General features: G+C 46.6%; 1 protein-coding gene across 5 annotated transcripts in view; it reads left to right on the top strand.

Moving 5' to 3' along the window:
- The window catches only part of reln (reelin), a 59717-nt gene that overhangs the window by 20277 nt on the left and 22809 nt on the right, over positions 1-16631 (top strand). For all 5 annotated transcript variants that reach the window (XM_057053050.1, XM_057053051.1, XM_057053049.1 and 2 more), the window contains exons 3-9: positions 3985-4123; positions 9792-9862; positions 15110-15142; positions 15247-15325; positions 15395-15491; positions 15626-15677; positions 16373-16481. In XM_057053050.1, the coding sequence (XP_056909030.1) occupies positions 3985-4123; positions 9792-9862; positions 15110-15142; positions 15247-15325; positions 15395-15491; positions 15626-15677; positions 16373-16481 (580 nt within the window). The remainder of the gene's footprint in view (positions 1-3984; positions 4124-9791; positions 9863-15109; positions 15143-15246; positions 15326-15394; positions 15492-15625; positions 15678-16372; positions 16482-16631) is intronic.

Genomic DNA, 16631 nt, shown 5'->3' with positions numbered 1-16631 from the left:
TATTTCACTGTACACAAGCGTAACCATTAACTTAAAGGGGACGTCTGTACTCGGTAGTCATGTAGAACCATACCGTTTTTCAAATAGTTCTATTTCAATAAAGCCAGCCTGTCAGTCCTCACAATAAGCACGTTTGTGCGTGCTGTGGGGGTGCGTGGCCTTGCCTTCAGGAGTTTATTGATGATGGATGCAGGAGATACAATGGAAGCCGAAATGAAAGAGCAATTGTTCTGCGATTGTATACATCTGGGCAAAGATTGGTTTGTGGCATGAATGCATAGCTGCATCGCATCATCACGCAAATGGACTCATTCATGCTGCATTCAGGGGAGAGTGTTGCCTACAAGGTGGGGGGAAAAACATATAGAGTTCGTGCATCTTATATATGCTCTTCTTCATGTTCAATGGCACACAAATGCGACTCAGCAGACCTCCAGGTGTCTCCCATTCAGCGTCCGACCCTCACATTTTCCCACAGAATTTCTTACCCCCCTTTCCCTCTGGCAACTGGCTTCATTCACCACCCATATTAATGCACAGCTTCCATTTGGCAACGCCGTGGCGACCCCTGCCATCAGCGTTCTGCTGCCAAGGCATCTCCATGGCAGTGTGATTGACAGATTCCGAGCCGGACGCCCATTTCAGCCAATGACAGGCCAGAGTCTGGTTGTCATGTGTCGCAATGGCTCGCTTAGCGTGATGTTGGAATGGGTGAATACAGTGCATGCACGTGCACAGACACACACAGAGAGCCATGGATCATTTAGCAGCACAAAGCATTTGGGCTGTCACTACTGTTGTGATGTATCATTTATGTCCCCATTGTCTTGCCTTCTGTTATGGAACATGTTGACAGATGCATTATTCTGGCTTTTGACAAATTCCCATACATTCATGGGCACAGACGTAAGAACCAACGTTCCAGTAGGTTTACTGTGGGTTTCAAGAGTTTCCACTGGAAAATATGAGCTGATATTAAAAAAAAAAAAAACAACCCACACAGATGGGTCACTCAGAAAAATATTTTTTGGTCTCCAAAGTCCAGACAACGCTGAAGGACAGCCATGAAATGAGTGGAAAATACAGGAATAATTTGGTACTGCCCTCTAAATGATTCTGTAATTGCACCCATCAGTTTGAAAAGTGCCTCTCGAAATTCTCCCCACTTTGCCACCCAGCCTAAAAACCATCGCTAATGCCAGTTAGAGCGACTCCCGCAGTCATACAGTGTGAAGTCGCTGCCAGGTTGAGCCAACGATTACCCATCTGCTCCATGGGGGAGAATTCTGACTCTATCTGTTTGACTGTCTGGAGCTTGTTTTTAGCTTGGCTGTGTAATGCTCGCTAGCTTTGCAACATGAGACGGAACGGAGATAAAAATACTGTCAAAGAGGACAAAAAAACGATTAAAAGGGTTCTAAAAAGACTGAGGCTGGACATAATGGGAAGATGTCGATAATGGGGGATATGAACACATAAACCTCCCAGTTTGTGTCAACCCCTGAAAAGACTGATGTCAGGCTGACATCCTCACAAGCATCCAGCACATGACCTTGCAAATCCTTACACACTCGGTTCCTGTTTCTCATGTTTCCATTTATCTTAGTGTGTGTGTGCATGTGTGTGTGCATGTGTGTGGAGGCCTTAGGTTGTATGTCTCTGTGCGTCCAGTCATTCCATGGTCATGTTAGCAGGTCATATTCACTGAGCCATTAATCACTGCTGACAGCTTATAGGTGTCAGATCTGCATATGAAAGAACTGCATGTGTGTGTGTGTGTGTGTGTGTGTGTGTGTGTGTGTGTGCGCGTGTGCACATTTGATTGTTAATTGTCCTTGAGACTCCCCATGGAGCAGCATTTGTTGAATTTAATGTATATTTACAGCTAATCTGTGGCACAGGGGCATCCCGGTTGGGGTTTGCTTTTGTATTTGTCTGCTTAAATATTTATATTTCTGTTTTACTGTTGTGACCTCTGAGTGGAAGGAAGCAGGAGTTTGTGTAGTCTCTTGCTTATTTTGCTGCTCCAGTCCTCAGAACGTCGCACTCTTTTCAGCCCAAGATCACTGCAGCTTGTTGCGTTACTGGAGCATTTAGGATTGAAATCCTGTTGAATAATAGCGATCTCCCCCCTCCTCTCGCTCCCTTCACACCCTGACATGAAAGAAACCAGTTTCGTTATTTGCATTTTCATGCCTGAGCGTATTTTCCAAGCGGGAATATGAATTCTGTGAGTGGTGTGAAGTCTCAGTGCTGTTGTGTCCTGGAGTGCACAAGTCACTCTTTTCATCTTCAGCCTTCTATGTATGTTTTTATCCGCACTTTAAGCTCCGCCCTCCCTCCACCAGCCTCTCCAGTATGAGTTCAGTCTCCTGTTAAGACACAAACCCACCACCGTGTGGTGGAAAAGCTGATGTTTGAATTGTTCCTGTGACGGAGTGAGGTTAACGAGGGCTTCCTTGCTTCTACAAGAGATTATTCACCAGGAAAAGTAGCTGTAGAAGCTACAGGATGAGCTCAAGGTGCCAGGGATTTCTGACCCTGTGGTGACCTTAAAAACCTTCCCTCCATCGGAGCTTGCATGCATTTAATTCCATGTCCACGATGATCATTCCAGAGAGAGGCTGCAGCCGACTGCTGCTAGAACAACAGTAGTATTAGTGAGCAATGACATCTGGCGTGGAGCTCCTTCACGTATCGTAAATCTGACCCACTGGGTGCGTTGCCCATTTCCCCACACATGTAATGACACGATACAGTGCTGTAATGGGGAACCGTTGAATTATGTAGCCTTCAGGTTGAACTGGAGTTTAATAGAGGTTATTTACATCATGAATAAAAGCAGAACTCCGTGAATCCCACAGGTCAAATATAGTTGTTGCTCCACCAACAGCAATGCAAACTAGTTTTGGTTGCACACACACACACACACACACACACACACACACACACACACACACACACACACACACACACACACACACACACACACACACACACACGCACATTTGCATTAATTAGCACATTGATTTGAAGGAAGCATATTAAAGCTGTGAAGCTATAAATCACAGCTGATCATTTCCAGTGATCTGACTTATGATGGAGGAGAGGGCCTTGTGTTTGCAGGTTACAGAGCAGTGGCCTGCAGCTCAGTGCACGTCATCATCCACAGATCTGCCCCCTCTGCATGGTTAAGGGGGTCTGATGCCTTCGTTTTGCATGCACTGTTGACTTTGTGTGGTATCATTTTGACGGGGGATGATATGCATACACACAAGCTTAACACAAGGCAGTTTTGTTCCAATTAATTATTAAAGTGTTCCGTACAGCTGGGAAGCATCCCGCTCTTTTCCTCTGAGATGAGGAGGGAAAGATTGTGTGACATGATGTCATTCCGTCAGTGCAATCATAGCCGGACGCAGACCTTCATTAATAAGAGCGGAGAAAATGAAAGTAGAGAAGCAGTGAAGGAAAGAGAGCAAAGGAGAGACGGAGGATGAGAAAAGGAGTGTGAAGCAGGATGTACTGGAAAAGAAAAAAGAAACCTGTGGGATGCAGGTGGAATGTTAAAAAAAAAAATCCGAGTACAATGGCGGGAGATCAAACGAGTGAGGGATGAAATAAAAAGTAAATGGGAAAAAATGATGAAAGGAACTGAAAAGTGGTTCAGGTGTATGCATGCATGTTGAAAACTGCAGTCATCAATATTCTGCCTCCTTTTCGCTCGCGACTGTATTCACGTGATTTTTCTGCTGCCCGTTTCGGTCTCAACAGTTTTAACGAGCTGTTTTGGTCCAGATTAAAAGGAATTCCTTTGAGACGGTTGAAGACTGGTCCCCCCAAAGCATTGCTGGTCAATCAGAACAGGGGAATTGTTTGTCTTTCTGTGGAATCCCGACAGAAGGGAAGGTTATTAAGAAGCCCCTGATGTACACAGGCTTCTGAATTACAGAATGTATGATGATACATCTCCTCCTCTTTCAGGTGTGATGCCAGAGCGACAGTTCAGTGGAACCCAGTTTGTCTGCAGCGTGGTTGCCTCCCACGTCAGTCACCAGCCCTCCTCCGTCTTCAGCTTCGTGTGGATCGCTCCGCCACCGGGCACCGGCTGCGTCAACTTCCTGTAAGTTGTCCTTTCTCCATCCTTAGAGACGCGCAGGCCCCCCTCCTCCAACAGCGCGGCACACCTCGCTCACGTTTCACCCAACTGAGATTAAGCTCCCAGCCTGGAGTTTCCACAAGACGAGCTTCGCTCATTTTCATTCGCCGGCTGCTTTGTCTGGTTTTACTCATATTTTTTTCCATCTCTATCGACTGGAAACATCCTCCGACTCTCCGTCCCCGCAGTTCTCCTTGCTGGTGATTTACGGCCTCGTGTTGATAATCAGTCAAAATGCAATTAGCAGCTGTTGCTGGCGGAGCAACAGAGGAGAGACGAGTGCTGTAACTCCCACGACTCTCACTTTGCCCCATTCACCCTCCCTACAACATTACGGCGCTCTTTAGAAATCTACCCAAACTCTAGCAAACTTACTTAAGTCTGTGTTTTTCAGCCTTGACAGCGTCTTCATCTTCATCTGCTTCTAATCTCTGGAAGGTCATTTCAATGACAAGCTAATGTCTTTTTTATTTCTTTTTTTTATCACCAGTCGTCCACAAAAGACGCAGTGAAACATTCACATCGGTGCTTTCAAAGTACAACTACATTAAAAATGAAATTAAACACTTTGGCAGTGTCCGCCACAAACCCCTCAGTTCCTGGAGGGGGACGCGCTGGACCGTCTGACGGAGACTTTTATGGACAGCCTGACAGAAACGGATTCAGTTGGGGAATTTGCTGAAGTGGAGCTGCCATTTAGACAGTATCCACTGAGCCAAACAGATTTACCGGCTTTTTTTCGTTGCCAGCAAACACATTTACCATGGAGTGTGTGTCGGCTTATAAGGATTTTTCCTCAACATTTTCTGTGTGTGTGTGTATGTGTGTGTGTGTGTGTGTGTGTGTGTTTGCATGAGCGTAAACCTCAGCAGTGTGCCAGTAATAACAATGGAGCTGGCGGGGGGCCACGCCTATATGAAAACTGGGGGCCTCTGTGGCTGACCTTATCAAAGTCAGACAGTCACAGTCCAGCTGGCTGGAGATTACTGCTCACACACACACACACACACACACACACACACACACACACACACCACACACACACACACGCGCGGAGCTCATTTTGTCACAATTAATGCCTCCAGAAAATTCCCTTTAAAATGGAAGTAAATGTGAGCAAGCAGGGATTTTTCTTTGCTGCGCATCATGTAAATAATGCATTGTCATGCTCCCCCCTCCCCGTACCCTGATTGATACAAGGGCCATTTTTGCAGGCGGCGCCCATGAGCATTTAAATTAAAGGCGCAGACATCTCATGTCCTTCGGAGAGTTGATGCTGCTGTACCGCTGCATCAATACGGGGCCTGCGAGCAGTTTTATGGGCAATATTGTGGGGGTGTTTCTGGTAACAGATCACTGGCAGTGGTGTGATGGACTGCAGTTATGTGGGGATCCAGAAGAACTCATTTCCCGGGTGGCTGTAAATCGCCACCTGAGAAGAAGGGAAGGTCTCGGAAGAGGGAAGGATGCAGAGAAGGACTGAGAAGGCTTATATCATTGTGTAAATGGGTATATTAATATGCAATAAATATAACCCCCAGACCTATGATACACTCATCTGTTTTACTTTGGACCTACCTCGGTTGATCTAAAGTGGCTGTCGGCAGCAGGCCCGCGCTAACGATTTAAGCTTTAATGACAACTAAAACACAGATGTGCCCCACTTCTATTTCCTGGTTGAGACAGAACGGGCAACGCCGCCACGTAATGGGCCGAATGCTCCGCTGCACTTAACAGAGGTGAGGATGGTTAAAAGGCTCCTCTGGTGAATTTAAAGATGCACTGGGGTGTCTCTTCTATTCTTTGCCTTTATTCCGCTTCACTTACAGCCTCAAGGCTGTCGTGCACACGCGCCTGTGCATGTGAATTCCTTGCGATGTGCAATTGCAGCTGTCTTCGTTTTAAAACGCGTCGGTTCGGAACTATTGGTTGTGGCTGCTGGAGTTGTGTGCAACATGTTTCTCTTGTCTCCCTGTGGGATCCTGGCAGTTTAATTACTTCCCAAAGTGGTTGTGTGAGGAGATGTAAAGGACCTCTAAAGCTCTAATGGCTCACAGTCCTTTGTGTGTGTGATGTTCCACATCTTTGGTTGATGGATGCCACTGCAGGTCAATCAGGAGCCGAGCAATTAAAGACCATGTTTCTGCGCTCTCATGCTCGAGTTCCCGACAAACCGACTGTGTTTATTTCCTGTCATCATTGACCACTCAAATCTCTTTATGTGACAAGTCTGAATTCCCATGTCTGCTCACATTCATATGCTGATGGCAGAGATCATCTCAGCATTCAGGCACTTGTCTAAAATACTAAAATATCGCCTTTCAGGACAGCACAACTTGTTCGCAGCTGGGGATGGAACCAACAACCACGCGGCAGCCTCACACATTTGATAATCTCCCTGCTGATTTTAGGGGTGCTGTTTAAATTGTGCATTGACCTTTTAAATTCATGACACTCATGTGTCAGAGGACAAAGGTCGAAGGTCAGGCGCCGGAGGGACAGTTTGAGCAATCTCACCGCATCTCATTTCTCCCATTATCGGTCCCTGATATTGATTTTCTACTCTTCCAGTCAATCTTTAAGTTGGTTTTAACATAAAATCACCTCCTAATGATCTCCCTCCTCCCTAAAGCTCCTTATTAGCCCGTGACTGTGTGACTAGTTCCTTCAAGGTGTCGGTCCACTGAGAAACAAAAACATAATCTGGGCTTCATTTAAATAGCCAACAATAATCCAAAATTTCATACAGTTTATTACAGAATCTCACGTATAAATCAGATTTCATGTTTATGCATTTAACCTTTCTGTGTGTGTTAATTTTACATTAATTCACCCTTAAGGTGGAACCATTTCCATTGAGCTGTTTAGCCTAAAGGTCTCTGCATCAACAATCTGATTTCCCAAGGGACAGGCCGTGACCCCTGTAATCACACCTGTGTACACAGACACACGTGCACACACATGCCCACACAGAAAAATGAATATTACACTTCAGACATCTGATCAATAAAGCCACAAATCGTCCACATCACGTCTGTTCTGCTCCAGCATCGCTCCCTCCCATCAGGAGGTCAGTGTCCCAGCCGGTGGGACACTGACCTCCTTATCAATTCTGGATGAAATAGAGCGTGCAGATTGAGAAAAAGGGGTAGAACGCAATTTCAGAAGCAGCAGAACGAACCGTGCTCTGGGGACGGGGGGGTTGGGGTCCACCCCAGATGTGCGTGATGTTTCTGCTAATGTGCTCTTTGACTTGTGGAGATTCATATGACTGTTGTTTGCTCTGTGTGCGCGTGGGAGATCCCTCTCCCTGTCCCAGCCTGACCCTGACTGAGGGTGGAAAAAAGTGAGTCAGGGGTGGTTGAAAGGTGCAAAGGTCAGACAATAAGAAAATCACAGCTTCAAAATATTCCCGTTTCACCCCGAACTGCTGTTCTCCCCACAATGAGCCCATTAACTACCTATTCAACCTATCAAGGTCAGTTGTTCTCCTTGTATCTTGAGCAGTAACTGTTTCTTGTTTGCACCATTAGATCTCATTGACCCAGAGCTAATAAGCAGGTAATTTGCCAAACAACTCCCAAATCCCTCCTCTGCGGGGCTTCATTAAATTTGCATCTTCTCCGGCAGCCTTTTTTTTAAAGCGCGTATTTAATTAAGGAGCAGAGGGAGCGCAAAGGAAGTAATGCGATTCCGCAAAAGCAGTCAGACCTTGTCCAGACTAACTGTCCATTCTTTTTAGCCTTTTTTTAGGCTATCTTTTTTTTTCATGGCATCATCATCACAGCTGGTCCTCAATATAGAACCTCAATCGGCCAATTAGGGAGCAACGTTGGTCCAAATGTGTCAAATCAGTGAGGGCACCTGGAACCACTCAGACTGCTACTCCTCATATTAATCTGGATTACGACCAGACCTGATGACCCGGGACGGAATGGTTTCTTTTTAATTGGGATCTAAGGACACAACAGTGGCAGAATGACCAAACACAGTAAAGTGTTTTTGTTAAAAGTGGATCTTTGTGTGGTCTGTGTTCACTGAATTTTGCTGTTTTTGAGATTGCTGTTGCTTTATGTCAATGCATATGGTGTTAGGTTATGTCTGTGTGTGTGTGTGTCCGTGTGTGTGTGTGTGTGTGTGTGCGTGTGTGTGTGTGTGTGTGTGTGTGTGTGTGTGTGCGTGTGTGTGGTTAGCGTGGATCTGTCAAGCTGGCTCCTGGGGGACACTTATGGCCGACAGCAACATGTAATCTAACATGGAGGACATGCTTGGTAATTACCCACTCGAGGCTCTTATGGGAGCCTTTTGAGTGACAGCTTGTCCATCTGCATACGTGTTAAAGCTCATATGTGGCTCAGAGCGAGGGCGTGTTGAGAGGGAGATCTCTGCATTTGAAAGACAGGACCATCCAACACCCCTCTCCGTTTCCTCTGGACCAAATCTGCCACGTATCCCCTCCAATCCTCCTCCATTTCTGCGCATCGCTCACTCCAGCCCCCTCGTGTTAGGCTGCTTTTTCATTCTTTTCCGTCTCTCAGATTGCTGCCAGTTGACTAATGAGAAGGGAGAGGATGACACTCCGTCTCACAAGATGAATGATCCCCAGTTGGAGTCAGAGGAGGGCAAAGACGAGGGGGAAAAAACCCACCGAGGCCCTTAATTGCTCCCCTCCCTGCAAGAAAGTCAAATTGATGTTTAGATGTTCGACTAATGTTTTGTGTTTACGAGTGCTGTTCTGCGCGTGCACTTAGACACGCACACACACACACGAGCTGCTGGAGTGTGACAGGAGGAAAGACACCAGCGTGGCTGATCACACGCTCCCGACTGCGGACTAAATGCCCTCTTGTGGTTTTAATGATATGACAAGTTATTGAGTCACAGACATCAAAGCTTCACAGACTTCAACCGAAATGTTCGACGCGCTAAAATGCACATGAGAGATACTTACTTTGTCCTCATGTTTGATGCCTGAAATTAAAAGTTCTGAGTCATATCTTCCCCCCTCCCTGCCAGAGATGTGTTCAGTGAGTGTAAATGATGTGTGTGCGGTCAGATGTGCTCCTCGGAGGAACTGCCCCCCCCCGTCCCCGTCCCCTGGCAGTTAGAGAAAGCCGCGGAGTGAACTTGAGCCGAGGCCGCGTTCGGTAAATATTTAAGGGCCTTGTTCCTACATCCCCACCCTGCTGTTCGTTACGCGCCATCTTTTATTCATAAATACCAAACTCAAATTAGTTTTCGCCCAATTCTGAAATATGAGTGTAATTAAGAATGTTGTCTTGGTAGTTCTGCGCGGGCACAAGAGCTCTTTACTAATTAATGACGGACCAATTCATTATTCATGGGCTGAGATGAACGAGTAAATGCCTTGGCACCCATAAACGGGCTGGGTCTGCGTGTCGGGCTGGGATGGGGTTCGGTAGGTAATTTGGGGTTATTCTAAGGCTCTTCAGCTTCAAGGACCGTCAGTTGGATCTTACTTTTCCAGCTGTCCTGCAGACTTCTGCAAAGCGAAGATTTTGATTGCATTGTTCGATTACATTAAAATGGGACGGATAAAGAGCCCTGTCTTTATGTTCCACATATGTTGAGAGCAGGGCTGTTAACCTTCTCCTCTCTGTCTCTGTTTTAGAGCCACGGCTACGTATCGAGGACAAATCATTTTTAAGGATACTCTGGCCCAACAGCTCTGCGAGCAGGGAGGTGAGTGACGGTCCCGGGGAGAACACAGATATCACCCTTCATATCTCACCTTTAGTGTACCAGCAGGCTAATATATACATTTATAGGGGTAACCGCTGTGGGTGTTTCATGTTTATCGATGCACATACCTTCCCTGCTCCTCACTTCTCATTACTGTCCAGCCCGAGTGTGGGATGTCAGTACAGATAAAACAATGCCGATGATGTGCTGCTCCGTAGTGACGGCTGCCGCGCAGCAATTTCATGATTTCTTTTACCGCCTAATGATGAAGCAGAGCCAGGGAAGCCTGCGTGTCCCATACTGCCAGCTTAATTCCAGCTTATGCTAAACTCAGCTTTCTCCCCCAGACTCCCTGTCAGAGACTTACGCCACTGTCTGTGACAGCCTTAAGTACTTATTGATGGAGAGCGCCGTCCCACTCTGCATGCTTATTGCATGTACAATAATTGCTTGTTTACAATAAGATATCTTCCTCGCTCACTTAGAAACACCACTTTGTTAATACTAATAATAATGCAGCTTTATTTATTAAACAAGACGACCTCTGTTGCTGAGGACAAGCTATGACAAGTGGCCACCGGCAACATGCTGGGGACATGATGGTGACTGTAGCCAAGCTAGGAAATGTTAGAGACTGTCCTCTAATTCCTAGATAGGTCTTTTAGGAATGTAGGACCTTTGAATAGCTAATGTAGGAAGTCTTCCCTCTGGAAAAACAACCTATTTGCAGCTACTTATACAGTCGTACTGGTTGGAGGGCACGCTGAAAAGTTCTCAACTTTATGGCTCCATGCCCATTTGGAACTAAGCCCTCAGTCAGGCCTGGAAGAGTGACAGAGTGAGAACTGAAGGCTCTTCTCCTCAGTCTCCTTGCCTGAGAGCTCAACCTCTCACCACCAGTGACACACTGCCCCAGTCTCATCCCTCTGCAGATGAAATGTCTGCAGCCAACGACAGTCGTTTACGTGTTTAGAGCCAAGGCCCTGCAGTGGCACATTAATAGACAATTAATCACAGCAGACAAGCTGCAGAGCTGAGATTTAGACCTTGCGTGGCCTTGGAGTGGGGATGCTGCAGAGAAGGAAACCTCTAAAAAATATAGATCTGCAGAGAACATTCAAAAGCTGTAAATGAGGAGAGGTCCAATTGGAGATGAGGAGAAGGGGGCTCTTTCTAACTAACAGAGAAGACATTTGACAAAATAGCAGGGAAGAGTGGTAGCACGAGAGAGAGGAACCTGAAGGTCAAAGCACACAGATGATTCTGGTGTTTAGTGGACGTGATTAAACCCCATTAACAAGAAAAGGAGGGGTGAAAGGATGCGAGTGGGCGGCTGACCTTGTTGTAGGCTAGCTCCTTTACTGGCCAATAACTCAGCGCTCTTTCTGTTGCTGAACGATCCGCCCGCAAATCTGAATTACAAATGAGAAAAGAACGCGCTCGAGGCAACAGAAGGCGAACAGACACAGAGGAGGAAGCGAGACGAGGAAACACAAAAGGAAAGCGGGCCAAAGTGAAATGAGTTTCTTCATTTCGCTGACGTAAATGACCAGTCGCTTCATCTCACTTGTTCTGCTAGCAACTTCAGAAGAATGACGTCGTGAAGTTAAAATGACCTTCCTCTGTGGCTTTATAAAGAAAAAGCAACAATTTATTATTAGAATACTTGACTTTTTCACCTCAGGAATGGAAGATCAGGCTATTCTGAGTAAAATTAGCTGAGATCAATTCATAAATATTCACGGTAAAATAAAGGTAGAGGGCCAGTTTAAATACTTAAAAGTTGAGCTTTGAAGCTTGCAGAAGGGAGAGATATCTAAAGCAGGGTTATGATCCATAGAGAAGCAGACGGCTGCTTAAATAAGATGGCAATCAGAGGTAATCATCCAGGACTTTAATAGCAAGTGTACATATTAGCCAGAACTGGAGCAAGAACAAGAAGGTAAGTGTGGAGTGTGAATTAAAGCTTGGTGTGATTAAAACGAAGCCGTAAAAAGGCACAAGAGAATTTGAAAGAACAAAACAAAATGTGGAAGACATTATTCAGACACTGAACTTTAGTTCAAGAAGTCAGAGGAGAACTTAGAACTTAGAACTAGATTTCTTGAAATGGATGAACCAAAAGGACATGAGACATGAGCCTGGACAGTCAGAGGGCAAATCCCACCAGGCCTCAGCAAACCTGCTCCATTCAAACGCATCAATTCCTCAGACGGCTGTTTTGGAGCTCGACGCAGCAAAATGCAAGTACCCGTCCCAGTTTTGAAGTGCTTCGGAGATATGAACCGACAGCAAGAGGATGAAACACAAGTGAATTTTGGCTATCGAGCGCTCATAAAAAGACTTATCAAGCCCAGATGAGAGCATTCAGCGCAGTGGGAGGGGGGCGGCGAGGACTGTTGACTTGTGTTGCAGGCTGTCCATCAGCTCTATCCCCTGTCAGCAGGGCTAGTAGTCCCTGAATCCTCTCCAGGATTGCTGGGCCCTCTCATTTCCAGTCAGGGGATAAATCAGGTCTTTATGGGCCTGGTCGAGCGCACTGCAGCCCAGACGGATTATTAAAGGGACAAATAACTCAAAGAGGCCACAGCTCCCCGAGGTACGTCTGATCACAGCACAACAGCACAGGGATAGGTGGCCTCCACTCTTCCATGTCCTCAGCACCCACCCACCCACCCGGTCCGTCTGCCAGCCTGCGTGTTTGGCTGAGCACCGGCTCGACCGCCGTCCCTCATTGTTCACTTGCACGGAAACCTTGAGACCTCGCTGTCTAGCCTCCTCCACCCATCCTTGCTGCTGTATTTGTTCTCTTTCCTATCTTATTTTATTATATCATTACAGATGCTCTTCTTGTCCCTGCACTTTTTGTAGCTGTAGAATCAGCCCAGGGTCTGCTGCTTGGAACAAGAATATGCTCTACATTATAATTCCTTCCTGTTTCAGTCAGTTGCACCTTGATTATTGTCATAAATGAAGCCCGAAATTAAAGTTTCTTGGCTCCAGGTTCACTCTGGTCATGGTAAAAGCAGAACAATTGAATCCTGCATCCATGCGAGGGTAGTTGCTGCTGCGAGTCCACCACAGGACCTTAACTTCAAACACGGAGAGGGTGTGAGTCAGACGAAGGCGAGAAACGAGAGTAGAACAAGGGAGATTGTGAGAAACTGGTGCAGTTTACAGGGTGTGGAGAAAAGAGGAGGAAGAGGAGATTAAGGCTGCGAGATGAAGAGTGTGTGTGTGTGTGTGTGTGGGGGGGGGGGGGGTTGATTTAACATGACTTGTGCCCTCAGTTCTTTGTGGCAAGATGTTTGAGTCTCCAAAGGCTTACGCTCATTTAGTCCCCAGCAGCTTGTCAGCAATCAGGCTACATTAGCTGTGGTGGTGTTTATTGAGAAGTTCTTCCTTTTTGTTATTGTTTGTGTGTGCGTGTGTGTGTGTGTGTGTGTGTGTGAGAGAGAGAGAGAGAAGAGAGAGAGAGAGAGAGAGAGAGAGAGAGAGAGGGAGAGAGAGAGAGAGAGAGAGAGAGAGAGAGAGAGAGAGAGAGAATAAGCCCTGGCCATGGAGATACAGGCATTAGTGGAGATGAGCTGCAAGTAGAGGAGGCAGTAATTGAAGTCTTTAAGAAAGTGAGAGGGGATTAATCGGAGTGAAATGAGCACCACTGTCTGCTCCCAATGTTCAGAGGTTTAGGCAGGGGGAGACGGAAAGAGCGTGCATGGAGGTTTGTGCACGGAGGAGGGATCCTCATAGAAGACAAGTAGGAGAGGTGTTTGAAAAGTGCGATGAAGCACGGCATGGAAAACTGTAAATGAGGCTTTTTGGAGAAGTTTGAAGGGATAATCCAACAAAAAAGGAGCTTCTCTTTCAAGCCAAATGCCTTGCTTAGAAAGCACAAGAGAAATTTGGAAGCTTGTTCTGCTATGGAGAGAGCGGAATACCAACGGAGCGTTTATCATTATGTCAGTTTGAGAAGTGGATTACAGGTTTTAACACATCCTCTGTTCATGCTCAGTATGGAAAACTGAATACACGACTACCCAATTTATTAGCCCTACAATATAATGAGCATGTTTATGAAACATATAGAGTCAGGTTACAAATGTTGGGATTATCTCGACATGTTTGTGTGAATCACTAGACGTCGGGGGATTAGAGTTCCAGACTAAGAAGGCCTTTTATCTGCTGTTTGTGGGCTTCATTGCTGAGCCTCGTCTCAGGCCATGGAGCTGATTGTCGGAGCCCACTGAAGCAGCAGCAACAGTCGATGCCACTGAACTGGCTGCAAAGTGGGAATGAGAGTGCACCGGCAGTCTGTGAATAGCAAATCCATTTCTGAGAGGCTAGATTTTGGATCCTATGGAGAGAAATGAGGACAGCCTGGGCTCAGAGAACAGATACTGGTGGAGCCATTAAACCATGCAGATCTCGCTCCTCTTTTAATTCAGCTTCTCTTGTTTATGAGTGGGTTCAGACGCAAGACAGCCTATTTTAGGACTTTTCCACCTGTGCAAAGTCCAGAATTAAACTTTAAAAAGAACCCCGACTGTTATCTGAGTGTGTTTTATCAGGTGGTTTGGCTCATCCTGGCTGGAGAATAATGTGGCAGCTAATCCGTCTCTTCAGCCTGGGAGTCTTTAAAAACCCAGAGCAGAGTAAAGAAGATAAAACGGACTCAGTTTACTACCGCTGCACCAATTAAAAGTGAGCGATCATGAAAGAGACTGAAGATTAAATTCTTTTATGACTAAAATGGTGACGTTACCTAAACATGGCTTTATGCAGTATAATGGTCAAATCCCTGCTGTGCATTTACAAGTGGCCTCGGTAGAAACACACGTGATTGAGTAAGTTCTGAACGCCGACCACATTCACCTCCCTCCCGCTCTGAGCGTGCACGTCCTCTGGGATTGATGGCTGCGCACGTTTGCAGTGGATACAGACTACAACACTCGCCTCTCTGGGGAGATGGCGGTTAATTGACGTTGACCCTTTAATCGCGGCTACCTGGCCGTTCATTGCTACGTGGAATTAAAATTGGCAGCCAGCAAGAGACTGCAGACAGGCCGGGGTGGGCCGGGCCGAGCCGGGCCGGGACACAGAGAAAGTTTGTCTCACTCAGATTTGTTTGAAGTAAACTTATGATTCTTTGCACAGAGAAACTTCACAGCTAAAAACCTGCCTTTTCTTTTCCTCCTGTATTCAAAAGTATCCGCTCTCACTAACTTGCTCTGCTCCTCTGTCATTCAGCTCCAACTGAGTCCCCCCTGAGACCAAACCTTGGTAAGTCTGCATGTTGTTGGTGGGGGGGGGGGCATTGTTCTCACAAAGATCATCGTAAACAGGAAAAAGCAGACTGTGAGCAGGTGTTCTGTGTGCTTGTTTAGTGGAGCTCCACGCCAAACACGCCGTGCTGCGTGACGACTTTGACTCCAACCTCCTGGGAGAGCTGGACTCCGCTGTCTGGTGGGTGTCCAGGTTGTGATCGCTGCACCATTCGGGGGTCTTTTGTAACCCGCTTCCCTCTCCTCACAGGTCAGAGTGCACGAACTGTGCAGTGGGGGAGCAGTGTGGGGTCCTGATGCACGGCCGAGCGGTGACCTTCTGTGAACCCCTTGGAGAGCGAGAGCTGGTAAAATCTATATTTGACCAGCACTTTACATCACCACTGCATTAAGACGCCACAAAGCATGTGATGACTAGATGTTCTGTTGTTTGAGCTTCAGTTCATTTGACGTTTTGGGCGATGTTCTAACTCGTTCTCAGGTTACTGTTCCTCTCAACACGAGCACAGCCTCCATCCTGCAGTTTGCCCTCGGTGAGTTCACACAGATTATTGTTGAAGGTTCTTTTTAGTATATTAAAAAACTCTATGACACGATGCTTGCTGCTAACCCTCTTCCCCAGCTCTCCTATCACAATAATCAATCATTCATAATATTCTTTAAAGACACCGAAAAGGCCATGGCAGAGTTTTTAGTCTTGTATTTTTTATGTCCATTACATGCATCCGGCGGTTCCCTGGGGAACCAAGAAGAGTGTGCACTCCTGTGATCTCCTGCCTCACATTCATTCCCTCCTCTTGTTGTGTGTTCTGTCATTACCTTGTTTTTATTTTCCGCTCCCCTCTGTCATCTAGTCCGAGTTTGTGACAGTCTAACAGTGCGCGTGAGGTAGTTCAAGAGCAATAAAGAGGGCACAGGTTAATGCACGGTGCTCGGGGGGGGGACGGAGACGCAGAGTGAGATGCTGACCTGGTGGTGTGGAGGGGGGGGGGGGGGGGCGTGGGCACATGCAGGACGGTCTGCTTCCTCCATTAGCAACCTTTGATCCCCTCGACAATTTTTACTGCATCCTCTGGAACCAACATTTTAAAGGTATAAAAATAGTCCGATTCTCAGGCAAGAATGTAAGCAACAAGGTCCAGAAAGACCTGGGAGAAAGACCTCTCCTCTTCCATCCCATCCTTCACTCCTCCCAGCATAACTGAGCCTGTTATCTCTCTGTTTCCAGGTTCAGGCTCCTGTCGCTTCAGTTACGCAGACCCCAGCATCACAGTGTCGTACAGCCAGTCTGCCAGCACCAACGGCTCCGATGACTGGGTCACAATGGAAAAGATCAGGTCTCTCCTCACGCAGCCCACAGTCTCTCCATCTGTTACAGACCCCACCCTCTCTTCTCACCATCCCCCTTTAGCATATATTCCTCTCCTATCTATTCCAACATAATATGAAGATCTACTGTAGTGTCTAAAATATTTAGCTGGAGTAAG

The sequence above is a fragment of the Takifugu flavidus genome, chromosome 13, assembly GCF_003711565.1.
Source record: "Takifugu flavidus isolate HTHZ2018 chromosome 13, ASM371156v2, whole genome shotgun sequence".
NCBI classification, from domain to species: Eukaryota; Metazoa; Chordata; class Actinopteri; order Tetraodontiformes; family Tetraodontidae; genus Takifugu; species Takifugu flavidus.
This window is presented reverse-complemented; position numbering and strand designations above follow the sequence as displayed.